We start from the raw sequence: 25,579 nt of genomic DNA, 5'->3' as shown, positions 1-25,579 counted from the left end.
ATGCAATTTTGCATCTTTTAATATCTGTTGGAAATTACACTGTTCCAGCTTCAGTCAAATTCATGAGGTGTGTGAGGTGCAATGGCAGAGTATTTTATATTTATGGAAATCAGCACATGAAAATCACATCTCTGTGATTAGACATCTCCCAGGCCACGGTTAATACTATTAGCAGCAAATATTACGCATCATTTTTATGTGGAATCCTATACAGTGAGTTTTTCTGGGGATAGACTTTTGCAATAAACACATTCTGAGGAAAAACGTGTGCACAAGACTATAGCTGATGCTTGTAAACAGAGAATGAAATTTGACCTGATGTTGGGCTCCTGGCCATCTACTCTGATCCTCAGCAGTAGTAACTGCAGGAGAGAGAGGAGAGAAAAACAGATGGTAGGAGAGGAAGGTGCTCTAAACTAAAAGATAGACTGAGAAGTATTTTGAAGGAGAGAAAAATATATGAAGGAATGTGGAAAAAACTAACTTAAAATTCAGACAGATGGGCAGACAGACTGACACACAGAAGCTGTAATATTAAAGAGTAGCAGAGTGTTGAGCTGGGCAGACGAACCAAGCCTGTGATAACTTGACAAATCCCAGCGCTTGTGCTCTTGAGAGGATTGTGCTTCATTAACAGATAAAGAGAGGAGGAGAAGAAAGAGACGGGCGAGGGGAGACGGGTCCGCCTTTGTTCCTCCACCTTTACTCATTTCACTGTTATCTGCTTCACGGAGCTTTATTTTATGACATGACCTTTAAGTTGCAGGTGCATGAATTGACAATGAAACAAAGTTTCCAACAGTACGTTCATTTGTGTTTCATCTCCTACTAGGATGCTCTCTTATCACATCCCCTCCTGCAGTGGCAACGATAAATAAAGGTGTGTGTGCGTGTGTGTGTGTGTGTGTGTGTGCGCACACTTATACTTGCTACATATTGAGCACTGAAACACATTTTTTTACCTACAGAGTGAGGACATTTTTGGAAAGTGAGGACATTTTGGCCAGTCCTCACAACTTCAAAGGGCTGTTTGAAGGTTAAGACTTGGTTTTAAGGGTTAGGTTAGAATTAGGTTATGGTTATGGTAAGGGTGAGGGTTAGAATTAGGCATTTAGTTGTGATGGTTAAGGTTAGAGTAAGGGGCAAGGAAATGCTTTATGTCAATGACGGTCCTCACAAAGATAATAAAGATAATAAGTAGATAATAAAGTATGTGTGTGTGTGAGAGAGAGTGTGAGAAAGAGAGAAAGAGAGTTTAAATGTGTCAAAGAAATAAATATGCTGTGTTCACAAATTGCTGTATCTAAACAGCACACTGGGTCTGTCCACATGGCAAAAACACACACCCAATCACCTCAATCACTTTCAAGAAGATAATAAAATCCACTTGATTATCATGTTTAAAGGCTTAGTTTGACACTTTGGAAAATATGCAAGGCGAACTTTAGAGGGGGTGTGATTGCATACAAAGTCAATGGAAACACGTGAGTCAGTGAGAGTTGAAAATGTTTCAACTTCAGCAAAAAACTTACTTTTATCTCGTTGGCTTTATGAATCTGCTTCATGGACGTAAAGAGTGGAGAAGAAAATGGAGGGAAATAAAAGAAAGAACTGGCGTTTCTGGTGAGTTGTGAGTTCAGTCAGAGGATGAGCTTAACAGACACACATGCACACTCCCACACGCACCGTCAGTATGTTTGTTACTAGCTAGCTTACAGCTAACGTTTGCACAGTTGGTACATTGGCTATTTGGGGCGAATTAACACAGGCTGTACAAATGGTCCAGCGGTCAAATTTACACAAATGACGCACAGTGAACTCATTTACTTCGCTCACTGTCTGAACACACCTTAAGGCTACAGCCAGCTGCCACTTAGCCTAGCACAAAGACTGAACACAGGGGGAATTAGCCTTGCTCTGTCCAACAATGGCTCTGTCCAGCAAGGCAACCACCAGAGCCTCCCAGAAATTACTAGTCCGGCTCATAAAAAGTAAAATGTCCTATTGTCATTTTTTACACTTCAGTTTTTGTAAGAATTAAACAAATGAGATATAAAGTGCTAATTAGTGAGCTTTACTGGCGCTAGTAGGTGGATTTTAATGCTGGATAGACCCAGGCTAAGTGTTTTTCCCCCCGTTTCCAGACTTTATGCTAAACTAAGCTACCCGACTGCTTGCTGTAGCCTTATATTTAAAGCCTTTTAAGTCTTTTATTTAAACAGTTGGTGTACATGAGTCAATACGAGGCACTTTTCACCTTGTCAATCCTAGACTCCCCTGGGCATCTGAGGAGAGGTCAGAGGTCAGGGCTTCAGACAGACCAGCCCAGACACGACCCCTGACATTATAACCTTCACAACAGCTGATCAGTGACCAAAATGGCTGCCAACCTTTTTGCACTTCCAAAAGCAAAGTCCTAAAATGTAGCCTATTACCTACAGATTATAATCATGGTGATAATGGTGGGAAGAGAAGAGGATGGACTGTGATAGATAAACACTTTTAGTATAGTTCACAACTCTTTGCATTGCTTTAAGCCCTGGATGCAAGAAGAAAATGTTTGAGGTTTTCTTTACATCTTTACACACAGTTTTCTCTAGGTGAAGCCCTGAGACTTTGCTGTTAGAAACCTGGATGTTTTTAGTAAAGAAATAAAATATTCATGCGCACAACGTAGCCCGGAGGGTTGCTAACTGTGTATGTGCAGTCATAAAGAGTGCTTTTAATATTTAAGAGAGTGAAAACGTGGGGAGGGTGTGAAGAGCATGATGAACAAGGGTGTTATTTATAAACCACAGATCAATAACCATTACAATTTTAATTTTGTTGCAACAGGGGTTAGCCCGTGTGTGTGTGTGTGTGTGTGTGTGTGTGTGTGTGTGTGTGTGTGTGTGTGTGTGTGTAAAGGGCGAGAGGGGGAGAAGGAGAAAATATATGGACCATTATTCGCTTTAGACAATATTTGCAAGTACACGCATACGTTGTACTTGTGTTAATTTTCAGTGCTGCACAGCTCTTCTTTCTGGTGATGAATGGAAGGCTGAGGTCTTTCTATTGAATCAGCTCTCTCAAGTGATTGAGTTCCTAAGAGAGATTTAGATTGATATCACGCCTCTTCTGTTAGAGAGGCAGGAGCAAAACACGCCGCCTGTACTCAAGACAGCACATGCTGATTCCTTCTAAGCTACTTCTTCTCACTTTACCTTTACATATCCACAATCCCTCAAACATCCTCTGTATCCATATTCTAGTCATATATTTTTTTCCCCCGCTTGCTAGTAAGTTGGAACCACCAAAATGGATGATAGGAGGTAAAGCAGTCCTGTAATTGTGTACTTAGTGGCCCAACATTTAACCATGAGCAAATTGCTTTTTTATATGCTGTAGATTGATTTACATTCAGAAAAATATTTTTTTAGCCATGCTAGCAGTGTGGCTTTAGGGATGGCAATTTTTCCCAATACTAATAATTAACAAAAATAATGACATTCCTGTCAGCCTCAGCTGTACTTCGTGTTTAGTTCTAAATTACCAAATGTTAGCATGCTAACATGCTAAACTGCAATGGTAAACATAGTGAACATTACCTGTTAAACATCTGCATGTCAGCATCGTCACTGTGAGCATGTTAGCATGCTGACATTAGCATTTAGCTCATAGCACAACTGTGCCTTAGTATAGCCTCACAGAGCTGCTAGATGAGCTGCTAGATCAGTTAAAAATTACATTGACGTGTCACAAATACAAAGAACAGAATGTCTATGTATTGACTGGGATAATGTACTTCCAGAGGTCATTTCTTGTTTCTGTTGGGTGTAAGGACTTGCCCATGAGACCCCCTTGTATCTTCCTCCATCAACAACAAAACCTATTTACTGAGCATGTGTTGCACCACTCAGCCTCCAATCAGTCCTGCCATGATCCTCTGTGCTCTGCCTAACGCCTAATGTACTGAGGTCTGGGTGGGTGGACAGTGAGTTAATTGCTATTTTATTTGACACTACGACAAAGACTGCATGCTAAATAGAGCAGTTTCCCTGGTAACCCACATTAAACACAATATCTGACAGGTAACAAATGGTTGATGGCTGACTGTGTTATTTGGGTGAAATGTCATTGTGTGGGATGTCAATTTCCCAAGTGAGCACTGAAATGTCTGGAAAACACCTAGCAGTCGTACCTCTGAAACCTGATATTGACTGAGGAAGCTGTGGTTTGGTTACAGCTCTGCCTGTAGACAGAAAGTAATCACGGTACGGTGAGTTATGCTTCATCTCTCTCTCTCATTCTCTCCCTGATCAAACATTAACTCCACGGGGAGTGATACACACACACACACTGAGCACACCTGTGCTCCTCACCACACAATCACAGCAGTGTGTGTGTGCCTGTAAGGTTGCTAAACTTCAGCTTGCCTCAGCAATCAAGAGAGCAAGAGAAACACGCACACAACAGTGATGGAGCACAAAAATACAAAGCAAACACAAAAGAAGAGTCCATCCACCAATCAAAAAGGACAAACTCACAAGCACACGGCCCAGTGACATCTTGGTGGGAATTAATCTGTGCCCGGCTCAGTCCAGGCACAGACTGGGGATGGAGAGAGGATTAAAGCCGAATGGCCTATTCTTCTCCCCACAGCAGCCAGACAGACAGACGGCTAGCCGAGATGAGCTCTATTCCCCATTCCTATCTCGTAGCTGCAGCCCTGCAGGCTCATCCATCTCCATTTCCCACTCCCTGTCGTCGTGTCTCCAGCACCAGCTCAGCCTTAATCAATCTAATTACCAACCGAAGAATGGACCCCAGACCCATCTACCTGTCTGCTAAACCTTCCAGACACTCTCTCTGCCTTTGCTCTAAACACCCCCCATGAAACCAAATGAAAACGAATATCAACATTAATTTAAAATACACAGCCCTTGTTAAATATACAGTAAGAGAGTAGAAATGAACTTGCATGTACTCTCCTACAACTTACTGATTGTTACAAAGGAATCAAATTACATTTCTACTAGGCCTTCATAATATAAAGTGTGACCAAGAGAGGAGAGAAAATTAGTCTGTGATATCTCTCTCTCTCTCTCTCTCTCTCTCTCTCTCTCTCTCTCTCACAATGGCAAGCTAATTAAACTCCTGGCATTTCATATTCATGACTAATTAGCTAAACGAGATGGCAGCTACAAAGTATGCTGCTCTTAATTAAGCCAGAGAATTTGAGTTACACCTTGGTGCTGAGGTGTGTGTCTGTATGTACATTGAGTGTGTGTGTGTGTGTGTGTGTGTGTGTGTGTGTGTGTGTGTGTGTGTGTGTGTGTATCTGCTAGAATCTAGGCAATATTCATCTTGTCTTGTGCCCTGGCATTTTCCAAGAAGCTGACCCCTGTCTCAGTGGAGGCAGAGGGTAAAGGTAATTTAATGCTGCCTGTATATACTGTACAGTACATCATCCGTGTTGTTCCATAAAGTCTGCAGTCCTATTTTATGCCTGGCTAATTATCGAGGTGTTATTATACAGTAACTTATTTAACACTGTGGTACAAACTGTGGGAAGCTTTTGCATCTGTACCAGTTACCATTGTTGACCTACAATAGCATTGTGAAACACCTTTTTGGTGTTAAAATGGGTTTAACAAGCCTCTACTGCCTAGTAAAACAAAAAAAAAATCATTATAGTATCAGTATCTTAAAATGAAATGTTAGCTGCTCTGCCTGGCTGTGGTGGTTGAAGCTGTGGATGAGGTTATTGCTAGGGCTACAGCTGGAGTTGTGGTGGTTTCTATGGTGCTATGCATATGGTTATGGTAGCTGTACTAATGTTAACATTAGCCAAGAAAGTATCGTTAAGCCAGGCACTCAGGATTTGAACAACAGTGCTTCTATCCCATATGACAGATGTGTTACCAATAACACCACCAGAGTTCAAGAATAGCTTCACCACAACGCTCAGCCAGCACAACCATGTCAATTCACTGCACAACCCTGCATGTAGTTAGAGTTACACCCATTAAAAACTATCACAACCATGATCACCATAACAATCGCAAAGTATTATGAGAGAACACAAATCTTAATGCAGGGGGAATCGCAAAAGTATTGCGAGATACTCAACAAGCAGAATACTGAACTTTTGGAATTTGATGGCACTGTTTGGTTGCTAAAATAACAACAGGGACAGTATCTGTAAATTAATTACTACTTTTAGGATGAGTGTCTGTTTTTTTCGTGTCCGTATTTCGACAAAATGCACAACAGCTTACTGTTACTAAACAACTTATCAACTTGACACACTCTGATTTCTGTGATGATCCACATTAAGTTGTTTCATAAGAAACTACTTTTAGTAAATTAGTGAGTGGCAACTGTTCAAACCTACAGCATGTGTTTCTTTAGAACTGCCCTGTTCAATCACAAAATGTTATGGTGACATAATTAAAACAACGCCGGCATGATAACATTAAACTATAACATTAATAATATGAATATTAGCGTAGGAGCAAATGACAAAATACATGATATGGTGAATGGAAGATCAAGATCTTCAAGATCTTGACTCTTTGTTGTCAGATGTTGTTGTGGTTGAAGAGGATTGATTCCCGACAAGGAACAAGCTTTTCCATACTTGATGGAGATGTTTGTGCCATGCTGTGTCTTTTTCTGTAGATTAGCATAAGCTCCACTGGCATCATGTAATTTTCCACTAGCAAGATATGACAGCTAAATCTCTGCTGTTAACAGAGATTAGACATCAGTGTTGTTGAGCAAGGTGTCAGTAAGATAAGTACTGATAGCACTCTTGTATCTGTTCATGAAATATTAAGCTACATCTAGCCAGTTAGCTTAGCTTAGCACAAAGATTGGAAATGGGGAAACAGTCTAATGGTAACATCCATAGCAGCATCTCTAAAATTCACCAATTAACACCTTATATCTCATTTGTTTAACTCTGTTATGGGTAATGTAACTTCCAGAAATCTCGACTGGTTGCCTGGCAACTGTTCAATAAAATCAGTCAGGCACATAACCTCCAGTAAAACAGCAAATAGTCATTTTTACACTTCCATTTTTTTTGTTTTTTGTAGCGCGTTGTTGAACCATTCCTTTAAGGTTGTGAGACATAATCACAGGGTTGATTAATCAGCTGTCCATTATACATGGTTAGCTTAAGATACAGGGCTAGTTTCTGTCGTTCTGTCTCCATTACTTCTGGTCTTCTGTGCCTGTGTGACTGTATTAATTTGGTGTATTAGGGTTTAAATGCGTGTATCCCTGCGGCAGGGTCCAACATGGCCATTAAATCTGAAAAGTAAGCCCCTATTTTGTCAGCTCCACAACAGGATAAACACCTCCCTCAGGCCTCCGTCAGCTCCCCACTCAGTACAGCTTAGACACACTGTCCAACCACCTTACATGTTTGTACAATTGTTTTCAAGTGTGCTTGTGTGTGAGATCTTTCCTCTGTGGTGTAAGAAGCAGAGATCTAGACAAGAGGAGAAGGAAGAAGAAAAAGGTGAAAAAAGCAGAGTAGCAAAAGGACAGGTACGCCTAACTTCTCTCCCCCCTGTTCTGATTCTTGTAATCTCAGCCAGAAAATACTCTTTCATTCTTTACAAGATTCTAAAAATCCTGGATAAATCCACAGCAAGACATTAGTGCATTGCAAACCCCTCTCTGACTCTGTAGAGATTTGCATCCTTCAAAGCTCTCAGAGCCCGACTACTTTCATGTGGTCCTGTTGGACAGATGCTAAACTACACTGCTGTGAAAATGGCACCAGCCCATTAGCTATCTGTGCATCAGAGCTACGATGAAATGACACAAGGTACTCAAAACCACATAGTGGTTTTGTTTTTCATATTTTTAAAGATTTTTGGGGGGACTTTTGCCTTTATTTGATAGGAACAGCTGAAGAGAGACCGGAAATGTGGGGGGGGATGAAATGTTGAGGGGGGGGATGACATGCAGCAAAGTGCCGCTGGCTGGATTTGAGCCCCGGCCGCTGCATAAAGGACTCAGGACTCAAGGCCTTGTACTTAGGGCGTGCGCTCCACCAGGTGAGCCACTGGGGTACCCCTGTTTTGCATATTTTACCTTTAATTAATTACAAATCTTTCATACTTAATATTACAAAGCATATCATAAAGTTTAAGATTCTTTTTTTTCAGGTCATGAATCTATGGGATGAAAATGTCTGTGAAATGTACTTGAGATAATCTGTCCCAGTGAATCTTCAGACAGCATTTTATTTTTTTTTTTACTTTATCAAAGTGTAAAGACACAGCTGAAAGCAGGGACTGTCTTGGAATTCTTCATTTGTTGGGAGTGTTCAAGGAAACTCCAACATCGGAGATTTGAAGGAATTGTTCGACATTTTGGTAAATACACTTATTCGCTTTCTTGTCGAGTAACTTCCTGGAGTCTCCACTGGTAGACAAGCTGTTTTGCCCTGTTTCCAGTTAAGCTAAGCTAACCAGCTGTTGGCTTGAGCTACACATTTACTGCACATATATGAGAGTGGTATCAATCTTCTCATCTAAGAAAGGCAAGAACGTATAAACGTATTTCCCAGAACTATTCCTTCAAGAGTTGGCTGCTGAACAGCAACCTTTGTAAAGCAGGAAACTTTACACAAATTTACATGACGCTTTTAACAACGTTGACATTTCCTTTTTGCATGCCTTCTGGGTCTGATTTCTGGAGAGCATAGCTTATGAATGCACTGCTATTCAGCTACCAGCTCAAGTCAGATATCGGAGCTTCATGGAATACACAAGGAAATATTTAGCATTAATCCGTTCATTTCATCTGCTCAAAACATGGAGATTTTATTAGTAATAAATATATGGCAGAAAACTTGGCAGTCGATTTAACTCACACATGCACCTTTCTTTGCACTTAATTAATAAAATTAACAGAACATATGTATTGTTTCTGTCTTGTGACCTTTGTCATGCCCTCTGAACACAAAAAACTATTCAATACAGCAGTTTAATCAAAAGTAAGAGAAAATACTGCATGTGGGTGTCGTGTTCTCAGAAAAATGTCTAACTAACTAAGCAGCATGCTTTTAGCCGCAGGGAATAGGATGTAGATTTCCATCCACTGAATAAAAGGACACTAAGCCCTTTGGCTTTCATTCTTTGTATCACAGTATCTCTGCATCAATTCCGAGAATCTTTAAAGCATAATGCCGCCTCCTCTTGTGTCTCTTTGAACCCAAGCATCCTACTTAATGAATGAAACCTTCCAGGGGTCGTCTGTAATGAATAGAACCTGAGCAGTAGAGCTGTAAATAGTCAAAATTATAAAACCACACACTTCTTTAATAAAGCAGTCTCATTTGGGGTTTTATGTCATTAGCATGGCTGTAAAAGCCTTATTGAGGTGAAAAAAGAAAAAAACAAGGTTGCGTTTTTCAACTGTGCTATGAGTGATGGAAAGGAGTTTGGTGTTTTCAGTAGCTGACACTGTTGAGATGGGCTGTCTCGATGACAGGAAGAAAAACTGACAAATAGTTGTAAATATGCACAATCCACACACACGCAGCTGTGTCATAATAGATAAATCTAATTTCATGTGGGGGTATACTCTATAATATTATTACAGCACACAACTAGACCACTTGCGTGTTGGTGTGAGTGTGTGTATCTGCATGTGTTTGTGTTAGAGTGAAGGATACTATCTGTCAAAGGCTATTGGCTGCGGAGGCTGGCAGGCTCTAATCCACTTGTTTCTGCAGTGTGTAGATTAGCACCAGGTTAATGGATAGGCTGCCAATGTGGCGTGTGTATACACACACACACACACACACACACACACACACACTAAATGTAACAGACATTTTGGCAATACCATTAAGACAATCAAGGTCCAATAAAAGATGTAGTTTTATAGAGAGGGACACCTTGAACATCCTGGAAGAAACAAACAACGTACAAACAATGACAAGACAAAAGAGACACAACAGTCAAATCAGTGGATGGAGATAAAATGTGAAAAATAGGAGATACAAGGAGAGAGAGTGCTGAAATCATTTTGTACAGACAGCCTTGTCATCTCCATGGTGCATAATCTCCAACCTCTACGTAGAGTGCACAGGGATGTGGACGTGTGTGTGTGTGTGTGTGTGTGTGTGTGTGCGTGCGCACATCACATCAAAAAAATCCTTTGAAACACTTACATGTATAATACTAGAACAAACTAACAAAATTCCTTGTTAACATTTACAGAGGAGCAATAGAAAGCATCCTAACTGGAGACATTATAAACTGGCATGGGATGTGCACAGCCCAGGACACGAGGGCTCTGCAGCGGGTAATTAAAACCACCCAGAACATCATTGTTACCAACCTACGCAGCATCAGTGATATCAGAGAGCTGAGGTGTCTGCGCAGAGCCCAAAGGATACTAAAAGGCAGTACCCACTCCAGCCACAGCCTGTTCACCCTGCTGCCGTCTGGCAAGTGACACAGAAGTATCTGCTGTTGACCACAGAGCAGCTTCTTTCCTCAGACTCCACCTCCAAACTCCACCAAAAATAAATGACATGGAACTTTCTGCTATGCTGGTTTTGCACATTACCATACCACTACCTTTGTATAATATATGTATATAAGTAACTGTATTTATTGTTTTTATTATTATATATATTTTAATTCTACTTTAATTTAAAATATTTGTATATATGTTCTGTGTGTGTAGCGTGAAGGGGGACTGCAACTTTCATTTCATTGTGCAGCCCTGTGTTGTACAATGACAAATAAATGTACCTTGAACTAGCTCTATATTACAATACAAGAACAATGCTGTTAATTTATTTCCCTGTCTTCATGGATCATCAACTGGTGAGGATGCTGACTTTTTGCCTGGGTCATGCAGCTTTAGCCTCCGTCTTTTAGCATTGTATCACATATGTAACCACAAGTGCATTTTTTAAAAACCTTTCACAGAAATGAGAAGCCTGCTTTTTTTTTCTGCCTCTAGAGAGGTTTGACAGGCGTAGCAGCAATAACTGGGGGGTCAAGAATGGTCAATTGTAATCCAGGGGTCACTGGTACATGGTGTGAGCACAGGACCTCTAATTGTGAGGAATAACACCATGCTGATTTTTTTTTAAATTGAAGTGCTCATGGTGTTTCTGTCACATATGCAGACACCTACACACAAACTCTAACACATTAGCCCCTTTTCATTGTCTGCAGAAAATTGAGTATCTAAATATATCAACCCTGATATGACAGTTATTGATCAATAACAAGCTCCCCACCCACCTCTCACAGAGGAATGGAGCCAACACTGAAATGCTTTTGTTGTCTACTGTATCGTGGGTGGAAACTGCTCAAACCTCACAGCTGCGTATGGAAACTAAAAGAAAAACAAACAAACAATCCATGTCATACACCAGGCCTAACAATATTGAATTTATTAAGAGCGGAGACAGAGACAGAGACAGGAACAAAATGGAGACCGAGGTGCTGTGGAGACGAAGTGAAGGCAGGAGGATCAGTAGAGCAGCGCAGAGTGAATTTACAGAGGGACTTTGTGCCAACATTTCTCCTCTAATAAAGAGCACATACTCTCTCTGCCTCTCACTGCAGGCTTAGAGAGGCCGGCTTTATTGGTTCATATCTGACTGACTGCTGCAGCCACAGGGGTAGAGTGTGTGTGTGTGTGTGTGTGTGTGAGAGAGAAGTGGGAGGTCAGCATTCACACAAAAGTTAACCCCTCACTATATCAAACCTTTCATACAAAGAGGAGAGAAAAGAGAGACAAGTTGATGGAGAGGGATCAAAAGCCCTGAGGACAGATGTGCACATGGCAATAAATGGAGTTTACTCTTTCAGTTAATCTTGTGGCATCTTTGACATAATAAGGGTCAAGGGGGTGAAACTGGCTTAGCTTAAAGTTTGGGCTTCTCCTTTAATATCCCAAATGACTTCCTGCTGTAAGATTTGTTTAATTAGACAGGTATCAGGTTTGTGAGGGGGTTTATCACGCCAGTCAACTTGGCTGTTATGACAGACAACCAATGGGGAAATAAAAAGGAAACATGCACACACACAGGCACCTACCTGTACTGTGCTGATTGTGATGGGTTTGTCCTCAGTGTCTCTGTAGACACCTGATGGCAGGTCCATAACCTGGGTGGGAAAAGATGGACAGACAATCAACCAAGACCTGATGTTAAAACTCTGGGGCAGCACCTGGATTGTTTTTTTAGGTCAATAGCTGGAAATTAAATGAGGGTGCTTCTCTGCTCACGGTTTCATCCTGTGTGCCTCTGCTTCTCTCTCTAGACTGTTTTCACTATAGTTTGCCACCAAGCTTCCTGTCACACCTTCCTTTCCTGCATTCTTCTTTTTCATGCTGATCTACTTTTTCAAATTATTGGCACCCGAGTGGAGGAAGTGCTGTTTCTGTGTAGTTGAAGTATTTGTGCCTGTGTAAGTATGTGCGTAGAGTATATGTATGTAAAACTGAAACTGATGTGCAACCATGGGGAAAATGGATTTCTTATTGCATGAATCTCCTCTCAAACCTGCTTTCTACCTCCCTACCTGCCTGTGTCCAGTAATGGCATCCATCTCTGCTACCTGTACATACAAACCACACTCTTTCTCCTCATTCTATTTATCAACAACCTTTCTCTTTTCTGCTCTGGATTGCATCATTTCTATCCTTAACCTCCATCACTATTCACCTGCAGTCTCACCTGGCTGCATACATCAAACTGGCTTTAAAACCCTCTTTTCCAGAGAGCCGGCTGACTTTATTCGCCCTATCTCTGATGAAATTTGCAGGCTGTCAGGACACTGGAGCAGGAAAGTCAAACACTTATCTGGCAAGCATGTCCTTTCTACAGGAGCACATTTAGGATTTCCCCTCAGGCACATACACACTGATTGGATCTTTTGGTGTGTGGCAAGTCCTGCATGCAGATGATACACACACACACACACACACACACACACTACAGATGAACTCACCAAAGACAATTCGGGCCTTTCCTTGCTGCATTCAGTCGTACAAATTCCTAAACTTCCATAACTTTTTTTTCAACAATCACATCTTTATCACTGTGATCCACTCATGGTCCTACCATGGTTTTGTTAGATACACACTAATGTTCTCAATACTCTTAGGAACCCAAGTTGCCACCTTCCTCATCTTATGCACTTCTTTTGTGAAGGCACTAAATTTTTTTTGTGCTGTAAAAACACCTCCCTATTGAATTCAGCAGAAACCAGTGTGACTCTAAGCTGAGTCCTTTCCCCCTCATTTAGCAAACTTTAAGCATTTTACACCTTTCAAGTCTATGGGTGGGGGTGGGGGTCTGTTTTTATACTCAAAACTAGATTCTGGGTGGAGTATCAGTTTAAAACTGGCTTTCACCAAAATAAAAAAAGTACACCTAACATTCTGCATAGTGAAACAAACAAATGTGTGGCCAAAATAAAACATGATTCAGTGTGAAAATAGACATTCATAGACGTAATGAACACAGCAGCGTATTGATTGGGAGTCCTCTTGAGGACAAGTGCAGAAACTATCCACTGACACAGTATTGAGTTTCTCGCTTCACTGTGGGACCTAATCTTCCTCTGTTAACAGAAAGGAAATTCCCCAGTAACACATACACACACACACACGCTCTGTCTCCCCCTCCATCTCTTCTCTGCATCCGTCTATCCAACTGAATCCCTTTCAATCTCTTTTTTCATTTCTCACCTCATCGTACTGTGTCCATTTTTATCCCTCCTGTTTCCACAATCCATTTCTTTCTTCACATCAATTCTTATCTCTTTTGCTCTGTTCATCCCAAACTCACTCTCATCCATCAACTCTGCTGGCAGTGTGCCATGAGCAGATATCAAACCACCCATCCTCCACCTTCACCCATCTTCCCATATATCCCAGTAGTAGAAATTGTACTTTTGAATTGTACTCATCTCTGTCTTCTGCCTGAACATATTTATCTGGAGATTGTTTGGGGCGCCACCAAACTAACTTCTGAAGATCAGTGAGGCGCTCAGCAGCAAATATGTTTTGCTGGGTGTAGCTGCATTGCCATGTGATGTTTTGAAACCTGTGCTGCATGTCTCATACAAACAGCTTTTGATTAAAAAACAATTAGCTTAATTCTTGTCTGTGTAGTTCAGTGAGTTGACCATGACACCTACCCATCACTTTGGTGCTCCAAATGGGTCACCTATGCTAAAATGACCAAACTCCATTTAATACAAACTGCTGTGTCCACCACATGCCCAGTCGAGGGAAGCAGAAGAGACAAAGACCAAAACTTACAGAAGCCTACAGATTCAGGCAGGCAACAATTATATACTTACTACACATAAGCATGCACAGTTACAAAGTACGCATACACATACATTCACGCGCTCGCACGCATTCATTTCCATAACAGCAGCATAATCGTTGACATACATCTGCGACTAGTTTAATTACTCACAGTAATTAGCAAGAGGCAGGAGCTACCATCGATGCTCTTCTCTCTCTGTCTCACCTCTCTCTTCCTCTGTCTGGATCTTTCTCTCTCAAGTGCTTTCTAGCAGTGTGTATGTCAACCAGCATGCCAATGTTGTATATAGAGCAGCACACTCCTGCATTCTTATATTATGACCAGCGACTGGCACCACTTAGACCGCTTGAAGACGTTATTCCCACAATAAAGTGACCCTTTGAACCTCGTATCTACCCTTTTAAAATCCCCCCTCCCCCCCGCCACGATTTCTTTGTGTTTCGAAACCTCACCCACACAATGTTTTGGGATTTTTTTCTTCCAAACCCTTTTCACATCGATCCAAGCAAACCCGTTTCCTCCCTCTCTGTTTAGTCGGCTAATTGAATTTGCAGCTGACTTTTAATTAACAGCAGGGCTGATTTGCATAAAGTCGGATCATTTGCATATGGTCGGCAGCCCCCCTCCCCCTCCATGTCTGAGTGCCTGGCACAGAGCCAAAAGCAGGGGTGGAAACTGACATCGGAGAGAGAAATAAGGCGGGAGGAAGGGACGGATGGAGGAGGAGAAGGTGAGGTGTCTGCCAACAAAGGAGAGGAGAAACAGCAGATGGGGGAAGGAGGAGACAAATGGGGGCAAACAACAACTCATGAGATGAGGGAGTAAGCGAGGTAGACACATACACTGGTACACACATGCACATACACAAAAAACAAATGTATGCACAACATGATCACCCACATGCATGCACACACAAGGCATCACACCGGCACAAATATTTCCACAGATTAAGTTAGCTAATAGTTCATCTTACAAACAGGTGTTAATTGGTGGCACATCGGATCTATGCAGATAAGATGGGCGAACTCGATAACAAGATATGGCAATGAGGCGCAATGCAACACACTTGTCGACTAACACCTAGCTAGCTTCATATAGACGTACGTCGCAAGAAAACATGCAACTCATGTTAGTATGTCTGATGAAAACAGCAAAATTCACATATTAAAAGACATACAAAACTCAGCTTCTAGTTTAGCATTAGATATGGCAATTCATTTCCAAGCGCATACACTACTATAACCACCTCTTGCATATTCATGTAGTCACACATTAACCAAGATGGGTATTCGTCAAATTGTTTCCTGTCCAGAGGGCTCGCTCTGCTCTGATAGGTCCCATCCACAACACTGTGCCAGGTCTGACAAATAAGCAAGCCCCTATCTATCAATGCCCATCCCATAATGCCTAGTAGTGGTCTGTCTATCTAGCAATATTGTGCGAGGGAGGATGACATACTTCTGCAGTGCAATCTGGCAGCAGAGTGGCAAAGCTGTTAAGGTGTCACCAAGCACCAAAACAGCTGGCATGGTGCAATCTGGAGCATGTACACAAGTTGATGTACTCAGTATTTAAAACTTAATATGCAATCAAGCAGACACACATTCTCGCCACAATCTGCATAACATAAAAACCTGAAATACAACTACAACTCCACATGTGCTTGTACACAAACACTGTGCTAACCAACACTGGTTGTTTCTCAGTCTGAGTTGCCCGACTTCATTAGTACCCAGAAAGAATGCAGCTCATTAATGAACGTCATTAAGGCAGGCGGTGAAGCGCTGGGTGGCTGCCAACAGGACGACTGCTGGGTGGCATGTAGGGAGGGGACGAGCCACGGCCAGTGCGAGTAGAGACGCAGCTGCTTCTCTCCCGGTTGTTCCCAGGGGAGACGGAGAGAGTAGGAGAAAAGGAGTGTGAGAATGCGGGGGTCTCAACTTATGAGTTGAGGGTAAGGGTTTGCTAGAGAGTCAGGGACCGTGGGTGTTGCAGGCGTGTGCCATCTTAATACTGTGGAAGATGGGGCACGGCAGACACCATTTTGAGGAGCGATGCAGCAAATCGCCATTTTGAAGTGCTCTGCATGGGGAAAATGGGAATTAATAAAAAAACGAACCTGAGATGATCTAAGCCATAGTTACATTTTCAGACTCGAGAGGCTGATTGATAACAGGTCACATGACTGCATGAATTATGCTGCGACAATTTGACCTCAGATCAGCAACTGGCATTCATCGTTTCACCAACCGTTCAGTTTCTCTCACAATCAGATGTACAGACAAAGAGTAGCTTTGTCCTTTTGTTCCGAGTATCCATCACTTTGTTTTGCATTCCAATACTGGTATCAGTCAGTGCTTTATGTTTCCAGCAGCACACAAGGACTGGATCTAACAAAGACACCTGAGAACAGTGAAAATATCCCAATGCTGTAGTTTGTGTTTTGAGCTTTATCTTAAATAATGGGCCAATTCAATTTGAGAAAATCTTTTTGACTTCCAGACATTAAATCCACTAACATCAGTGATTTCACACTTGCCAACAACCACTGACAGATTGCTGTGGAAGTAACAAGGGAGATATTTTGTGTACATCCACAATGTGAACCTCCTAGGAACTAAGAAAAACACCTCCGGTTTGGGCATTTCTATATTTCTATTAGTCACCCTTGAGTTAATTCAATAAACATGAAAATCACTACAATTATAGCAGTTTTTACTTGACATCAGTTTGTCAGCGGTCTACATTCTGCTGCTGCTGCTCCACTACCTCAGGACGCTGACGTCTGCACATCCTCACACTGAACCGAGGCCTTGTCTGGAGCTCAGGACTTGTCTTCTCCCATCTCTCTTTCTAAGGAAGAAAACACTCACTTATGCATTCAAGTAATTAGTGCTAATCAGCCATGCATTGACCTAGCAGGCGGCCATATTGATTTCAGAGGCTAATCGAGAAAAAGCTTAATGACATGGCAATTAAAGTGCTCCAGTATGTGAATTACACCTGCGATTAAATGCTATGGAGATCCAGTATAGTAGAAAAGATCTAAAGTGTGGTCTTCCGCAGTGAATACAGTCAGAGGATATGAGCTGATGAATTCATGCAGTCTGGTTGTTCATCTTAAGCTCCTCTGCAGGCTGGGTCTGTAAAATGTATTGATGGGGGGAAAAACTGTGTATACAGTAGTTTTAAAAAGGAAAATGTTCAGTACTGCAAAATTAGAGTAATTTAAAAAAATAAAAGAAAGTATATATTTACAACTTTAACCTTTATTTCTTTTAAAATAAGATAAAGGAAAATTTGTTATTACCAATAATACAAGTACAAAAAATGCATCACAACACAGAAGAATATGCAGGACAGAGCATGACAGTGACAGCTTAGGGAATTATATATGGTTCAAACAGATAAAGATCCTTGGTATATTATGGAAAAAAGAAAAGAAAAAGTCAGCTGGTCAATGGAAGACTAGATTTCTTTTTCCAGATAAACAAGGGAAAAGAATTAAAAATGTCTAAATGTAGTCAACTTGGCACCAACAAACCTGCTCTTTCCAGTTTCAGCCAAAATGCTAGCAAACATTCTCCAATAAATAAGGCACTATGATGGGCCCAAAAGCAGGAAAAGTATATATGTGAGTGCATCTGTGTGTCTGCATGTGTGTGTGTGTGAGAGAGAGAATAATCTGAATAAGTGGACCACAAGTGATGAAAAATGTTCACATTTTATAACGTGCATAAATACTTATTCATCTTAAATCACTCTTAAGATATTTCTATTAATAAACAATGACATTTATACTGGGAATTTAAAAAGAAGTCAAGGGCCTGACATCCATATTGAAACATCTAACAAACCGTTAAAGCAAAACACAGCTTGTGACAAAAAAGATAAACTCAAACATATGATGTGCTATTTGATAACCTTTTTTTGTTTAACTATGGGGAGAGAGCTGAATGACACTGCATCACAGACAGACAGACAGACTGGTATGACTGTATGTGTGTCACATGTTGGCTGAGTGCTGCCCAGCATCCTTCCAAAATGCTTGTCAATGACAGACTATGTAGTGATCAAGCGCAATAATGAATATCATCACTTCCCACATATGTGGATACATTTGTGTGCATAAAGACAGAAAACTGCACTTCTGTTACGGCATGAATTTGTATAAGCACTGCTAAAAAACATCAAACTTTAAAAAAGTTAAAGTGGACGAGATTAACATGTTACTCATTAAGGCAATTCTGACACTGAAAAATATTGAGCGTCAGTCCGTTCTGTTTGGCAGACACCTAATGTTTGGCAAACCACAAAGGTTAACAGTAAGATCTGGAAGCAGGTAAAAATCAAGCTGCAGCACATTACAAAGAATCAAACTTCTCACTCTCTTTGTCAGCGATAGTGAGAGGATAGTGTTTGTTAATGAGGCAATAAACTGACATGAACAGTCCATTTGGCCGCCGAAGGTCATTGAAAATAAAGTCCCTCTGGCAGGCTTTTTACTTTCTATCCCACCTGTGAGATAAAGATGGATGGAGTGGAGGGCTGAAGTGGTGGGAAGACTTTCAATGAAGGTCAAAGTCTCTTAGCAAATGAATTACACCCAGTTAAGGTTAACTGCAGTGGGGCAGGTGGCGTCTACATCTCGTGGGCAGCAAGATGATGTTCTGGGATACCGTTGGCATGAGCCACCACTGTGTTATTCTCATTGAGGCGCCTCACTCGATACATTTCATAGTGGATGCTGCTGGTGATGTCCTTAATGTTCTGCATATGGGTCCTGAAAGAAATACACATATACACACGCCCATAAGAAACCAGTTGAAAAGATGGACAAAACTTCACACCTCGAAAAAGGAAGACACATTCATCTGCTGAAAGGGAAACGCTTCCCTGTGATATCAAAAAATCCATCTTTTTCTTCACATTTTAAATTTAGATTTAAGATAACAACTAGTTTAGAAGCTAATTGTGGTCCAATAAGCAACTTAAAGAAGTGTATAGAAAGTTTAAACCTCCAGTGCAAATACACTGAGAATGGACTTTTGTCCAGCAGTTAAATTTTGAAATTAAAAAGTATTTGCATATTCATTTGGATTCTTTAATGGGGTTGAAGTAATAAATGTAATTTTTTTAACTAGCTAATGATTTTGTGGAACAACCATATCGGATGCAAATTACTATTCAAAGCAGAGTATTTTATATGTCATAAAATATGTCTGGAAGGGATCTTTAGACACTGCAGAATTTAAGACATACTCATATGGAAACAAAATTCCCTCACCTGATGAGGAGATCCCGTAAATAGGCAAACTCACAGTGGGCTATGTTCTCAACTAAAGGAGAAAGAAAAGTTATGAGTTATCAGAAATAGTTGAAAGTGAGCTAAAACAGGCAACAGTAGGTGTGGCAAAACAATGCACCAAAAGAAAGTCCATTTGACAGCTGTGAGCCATGATGCTATAAAGTTTTCTAAACAGTCCACTAGGTGGAGTCAGTGATCTCAGTGTGATGTCCCTACAGACAGAGATACTATGTATGTCATCTCAACACTCAGATGCTCTGGCCCAAGGCTGATCTCTGTTGCTAACTTAATCTACATAAGGTCCTTCTGAAGAGATAAGACTAACTGCTCAAAATATTCCTGCCAGACGTGTGTGTCTGCACAGCACACTCTGCAGGAAATTAAACTTCATTAATGAGATACTTGATAGAGGGGTGGTGCCTCTTGTCTGGAGTGGATAATATAATTCAATATTGAAAGACGAATCCTGCAGTAAGAATGGATATTAACAAAACACCACACTGTATTGGCACACTATTGGCCAACTGATAAAACTAAGATAAGTTTAATTCTTAAAAACAAAGCAAAACAAACACAAACAACTATAAATCTAGTTCACGTTTTTTCACATTTATTTTATAAACTGGAATAACTACACAACTACACCCATAAAGTTTTCCTCTCCTTGACATATTTTATTTCCTACGTGAGCATCCACAGTGTATCCTTTGTGATACAAAAGGGGGTGGGGGAACCAAGTAAACAAATCAGGCCTCTTCAGACAGACTGTGTCTGCTGGAGGCCGGAGCCAGCTGCATGGCACACGACACCAGTCTGAAAACTGAATGGAGCATTGTTTTATTGACTGACTGACTCAGTGAGGCCTTTGCTCGCCTCCCTTTTGTCTTTTCTTCTCAACAAAACCACTTCCAGGTTAGTTATGTGCATACTGACAGATTCTGTCCTGAAAGTGTCACTCAAAATAAATTTAAACAGAAGAAGAAAAAAGGAGAAAACAGGGGAGGAAAGAAGGGGAGAGAGAGTTGTACCTTCAATGGTTCCCCACTTGGTCTTCCTCCCCAGCAGCCTCCTGCCATTGACCTGGTACTCCTGGTCGCTGCCCACCACAGCAAATGGGATCATCTCCTGCTCACAGATTAAAGGTCAACAGACAATGGAGTCAGAAATGATTCAGGTTAAGTACATTAAAAATGACTCTGAATGAATTAAGGATGACAGTGCTCTGTGGAAAGGCATGTCTGAGCATTAATGAGGATAATAGAGTCCTGCTACATACTGTATATCTATAAGGGACAATGCTTTGAAAATTATCCCCTCACCCTGATCTTCTCATTGATCATTCTGTCCTCGGCATCCTCGTCAAATTCTTTCTGAGGGTACACGTCAATCCCGTTGGCTCGCAGCTCTTCCCTGATCTGGTGAGACAACAAAACAAACTTTTAACCCACTACAGTTTTGAAAGGATACAAACTAAGGCCTTTAATTGCAGGAGTAATTAGGCAGACATGCTTGATGCAGTCTTGAGAGACATCAAACAAATGTACCTAAATCTGCAGAGTGTACTGATTAAAAAGTGGTATTAACACTAATCTGCCTTCTAATCTACTCCAAAAGTTTGGGCTTAGTCGTTAATCGCTGTCTGTAAACAAACAAAACGGAACACCTCACAAGATGGATGCCTATTCATAAACCTGTCCACACAAGTCTGCTGTGTGTATACACAAACACACACACACATACACACACACATAAACCACGGTTTAGCCTCCTCATTGCTAATTTAAGGAGGGGAAATTTTGAGGTCCTTGAAGATGCGGCCAATAAAAACATACAAATGAATGGCTGCAGCCTCATTAATTGTAGAGGAAGTGTAGAAAGTAAAGGATCAAGACTATGAAAGAAAGAGAGAGATGCTCTTGGGCTCTTGCTGGAATGCAGCCATGTTTTGTGTCCAGAGAGCGAGAGAAGTGTACAAGAAAAAAAAACACTACAGAAAGCCACAGGAACTTATCCTATCTCCGGTTACTGTACCACAAACATGAAAAAATGCAAGCATGGAGAGGGAGATGTTTCTAGATGTGGATTTGATAGGAGAAAATGGAGAAAACTGAGTTTAAAGAATACAGAAATATATTAAAGAAAAAACAAAAGAGGAAAAGGTGCCAGAAAGATGTTACCTTTTTTTTGAAGAAGTCCCTCTCCTCCAGGGTGAGTGTGTCTGCCTTGGCAATGACTGGGACAATGTTGACCACCTTACTGAGACGTCTCATGAATTCTACATCAAGAGGCCGCAGACTGAGAAGGAAAGAAACAACATAAGAGAACAAGAGAGAGCGAGAGAGAGAGAGAGAGAAAAGGAGAGAGAGAAGCAGACATTAGTATGTATGTTCATGTAAAAACATGAACATGACACTGAATTCAATTATGTGTAACACAAAACTCTTCCACCAGAGGGCAGATGTTCCTAACAATTCTCCCAGATGAAGGAAGTACTGCACCTACTAACATACAGTATTTACAGTTCCAACTGTTGCATCCATGATCTAATCATACTAGACAATGTGTGGGAACAGCTGCTTTATGAGGTTGAAAGGACTTGTGGTCGGTTTGAGGGGCTCAGGCCTTTCCTGCAGTTCGCCAAAAGCATCTGCATGTGGTTACAGCAGTGGATTCTGGCCTGGCTAACAACACTTCAACAAAGACTGGCCATTGTCAACAAGGAGTCTTGTGCACTCATGCAAGAGCGCCCTCAAAAAGACAAAAGTGCAAAATTGATTGCATGCTCCCAGACACCCACATAGACTCTCTGTCTCTCTATCGTCCTTCCTGCCTCTCTCCCATTAGACTTTTTAAGGCAATCCCTGAGCAGCTGCTGGCCAGCCCATGTGACATCTGCAGTGTTGGATCAACATGAAACGTCGCTGGATGGGGAACAGAGACAGGGGGTCATTTCACACCAGCCCCCTGCCTGAGTAAAGACAGGCCATGACACAAAAATTAATGGAGGTGCACTTGAATGGCGCTCTATCGTCAACTGTGCGACTTTGTGTGTGTACTCAAACATGGCTGACACTTCACAGCTGCTTTCAACATTTTCCCAAGACTGACCGCTGCACTCAACTATAAAATGCGCAGTGAATCTATCACTTGATGGACACAAGAGACTGTGTGCACCATCCCCCTAATTTCTTCTGCTAGTATACCCCAACCCCCTGAACAGTGAGGGGCTGAACCAACACAGTGTGGAGAGGGACGGCAGTTTATGCAGTTCGATCAGAGCCAGATGTCTGTGTCTGTAAGAGATCCAGGGAGAGAAACTTGGGACATTGTGCTGCTTCAGGGCCTGGTGAGAGCAGCCCATTTTTCCAGTGTGTGTGTGCGGTGAACTTGTGTTCTGGGATATGTTGTATCGTGCTGAGCGGAAATGTGTGGGGACGTGTGTGTTTAATATGAGGGTTGAAAACAGGGAGATGTTTCACATTGCTTCACACTGAAAAGCTTGAGGATGAACAAATAAATTCTGTATCAATATATGATCTGTCAGCACATGCTCAACACACTGTTACTGCCAGTAACACTGGCAATTGATGAAGTTCCAGTCAATGTAATTCTATTGTATTGTCACCAAAGGGCAAGTCAGTTCAAGTCAACCCTTGTTATTAAAAGTCCTTACCAGTGTCCAGTTGGGGGGATGAAGTATATGCAGCAGTGGACTCTGGAGTCTGGAATCCTTTTCTTCCTGTTGATGTTGATCTCCTCCTGCAGGTACGCCTCGTACTGGTCATTAATGAACTTCATGATGGGCTGCCAGCTAGACCATGGCATGGATGGATTGAGGAAATGATGAGGGAGGAGTGGAAAGAGAAGAAATGGACATAAAAGAGGACAGGAGGAAGCAACACAGATGTAGGGGGGTAGATGGGTAAAAGGAAGAAGTGGGAGGGGCTCAGATAGTGAGACAAACAATGAGAGGAGGATATAGACAGAATAGGAACAGGAAAAGTAAGACAACAGGAAAAGTAAGGAAAAAAGGGAGAGGCATCTGGTTAGACACAATTTAAATCTCACTGTTTATCTAGTTAACACAATGATGGCAGAATTGTAGCATACCAGTTTTCGTTGTTGATCTGGTCTCCAAAGCCTGGTGTGTCAATGACTGTCAGCTTCATTCTCACTCCCTTCTCCTCGATGTCTGGACACAAAGACACACACAAGGTGAGCTGGTGCCAACACAACTACTGAACCAGGCGTTGTAGACGTAAAAAACTGCAATTACACTGCCTATTTCTCAATATGTAAAACTTTGCCATGGCTGACAAAGGGAAAAGTGTAAATACAGAGGTGAGGAGAAGAAAAACAAAGTAGAAGAGTATGAGATGGGTGTATTTTGGCAGACAGACAGAAAACAGCCAAAAAGAAGGGGCACAGAGAAGAGTAGAGAAGTTCAGGAGGGTCATACCATGACTGATGGACTTTATTTCGATTGTTTTGGGGATCTTCTCCTGGGCCATAGCCAGTGCTGACTTACGGCTGACTTTAGACTTGAACAGCGTGTTCATCAGAGTAGACTTTCCCAGGCCACTCTGTCCTGTAAGCAAAACCCCAGTCAGAGAGGCAGATAGTGAGAAACACACACACACACCTAAAGATGAACAAAAAACAACAACAAAAACAGACAAACAGTCTACACACTGTGACATTGTTGCCATAATAAACCCAAACAAGATTCATTATTATTATTTTCCACAACAGTTTAAAACTCAGGATGACTCCAGACTGTCAGTTGTTGGGCTGAAGCAGTGACATGCTGCAGGTGTGCACAAACACTGCCAGCAAAGCCATCCGTACGCGTGACTACAACCCAAACACACCATCAATAAGACAGATTGGACCCTAGATATACCGTTTTTTTTTCTCAAACAGTCAGGAGGCTTGGATGAATGTGTACTGAGTGACCAGAAATAAAGAATCCTCTGTACATTGTAACTGCATCAGAAATGAGATAACCAAAGTGGAAAGAATGAATGTGGAATGGATATGAAAACTTTTAAACTTACTATAATTATATCATTTGCACACACTTTTCAACTATATGCTTACGTGAATGGACAATACAGTGAGTCTTGAAGTTCATGTTGCAGTTGGCTGATAAAATGCTCTCCACCTCAGCTGATGACCCAGTGAGACTCCCTATCTGTGAGTCATTATTTACAGTCTCTGTTTATATGGATGGGAGCATCTGTGACCCCTGCACATCATGCTAACATCACCACAGGTTAATGAAGAGGAGCTTGGAGGGGCCCACTGGACAGTGAACATTCACAGTTCAACATTGCGTCAACATTGAGTCCTTTACTGATTGATGAGCTATACAACCAGTAGAGAAGCCAACAGCTGCAGATTTTAATGGAGAAAAATCCGTACTTCAGTCAGAAGTTTAAGAACTGATCATCATTACATGTAAAATTTGCATTTTATCAATTCTAAATTGGCAGCATCAATGCTACAGCTTCCAGCCTTCCTCTAACAGCTGTATTCCCCAAAGTGTCTTGATCCATCGTTCTCCCACTAACAACCATGAATGTGGTGCCAAAGTCCCACGCTTGCTTATGTGTTGCGGATTTTGTTTATAACTGATATAATAAATCTGGTCACAATACAAAATTATTATCAAACAAAAACTGATGAAATATCTTCATAATATTGATGATGAAAAAAAACTTAAAAAACTTAAATCTTAAGATCATCCAGAGTGATCCATTGACCAGTAAAACTGTTTTTGCAAACAAACATGCTTATCCATGCGCCTTCTCAGATGCAGACTGCATTTTTCCTTCTTCCCTCTTTTGCACCCAATTCTGCCCAATTAAAAAAAAGGAAAAAGTGATTCTACCTGCTTTCACAGTTTGTCATCATCCAAATACAGCACTTAGTCATCTATATCAAATCTCTGA

At 41.3% G+C, this 25,579-nt stretch overlaps 2 protein-coding genes across 12 annotated transcripts in view; both read right to left on the bottom strand.

Annotated features, from left to right (window-relative positions):
- The window catches only part of tnrc6c1 (trinucleotide repeat containing adaptor 6C1), a 69,981-nt gene extending 55,377 nt beyond the window's left edge, over positions 1–14,604 (bottom strand). The window contains exons 1-2 of the mRNA XM_044181972.1: positions 14,522–14,604; positions 12,072–12,140 (exon numbers count right to left, since the gene is read on the bottom strand). Of these exons, the coding sequence (XP_044037907.1) occupies positions 12,072–12,140; positions 14,522–14,589 (137 nt within the window). The 5' untranslated portion in view covers positions 14,590–14,604. The remainder of the gene's footprint in view (positions 1–12,071; positions 12,141–14,521) is intronic.
- A 2,962-nt stretch (positions 14,605–17,566) lies between these two features.
- Positions 17,567–25,579, bottom strand: part of LOC122869211 (septin-9-like) — a 71,300-nt gene continuing 63,287 nt past the window's right edge. For 10 of the 11 annotated variants that reach the window (XM_044181961.1, XM_044181962.1, XM_044181966.1 and 7 more), the window contains 8 exons: positions 24,085–24,213; positions 23,736–23,817; positions 23,299–23,436; positions 21,803–21,920; positions 20,945–21,040; positions 20,654–20,750; positions 19,605–19,656; positions 17,567–19,100 (listed from right to left, as the gene is read on the bottom strand). In XM_044181961.1, the coding sequence (XP_044037896.1) occupies positions 18,959–19,100; positions 19,605–19,656; positions 20,654–20,750; positions 20,945–21,040; positions 21,803–21,920; positions 23,299–23,436; positions 23,736–23,817; positions 24,085–24,213 (854 nt within the window). In that variant the 3' untranslated portion in view covers positions 17,567–18,958. Of the gene's footprint in view, positions 19,101–19,604; positions 19,657–20,653; positions 20,751–20,944; positions 21,043–21,802; positions 21,921–23,298; positions 23,437–23,735; positions 23,818–24,084; positions 24,214–25,579 lie in introns of those variants that run through there. The other variant, XR_006376266.1, reaches the window with a different exon arrangement.

The sequence above is a fragment of the Siniperca chuatsi genome, linkage group LG21 (genome assembly GCF_020085105.1).
Source record: "Siniperca chuatsi isolate FFG_IHB_CAS linkage group LG21, ASM2008510v1, whole genome shotgun sequence".
Classification (NCBI taxonomy): domain Eukaryota; kingdom Metazoa; phylum Chordata; class Actinopteri; order Centrarchiformes; family Sinipercidae; genus Siniperca; species Siniperca chuatsi.
This window is presented reverse-complemented; position numbering and strand designations above follow the sequence as displayed.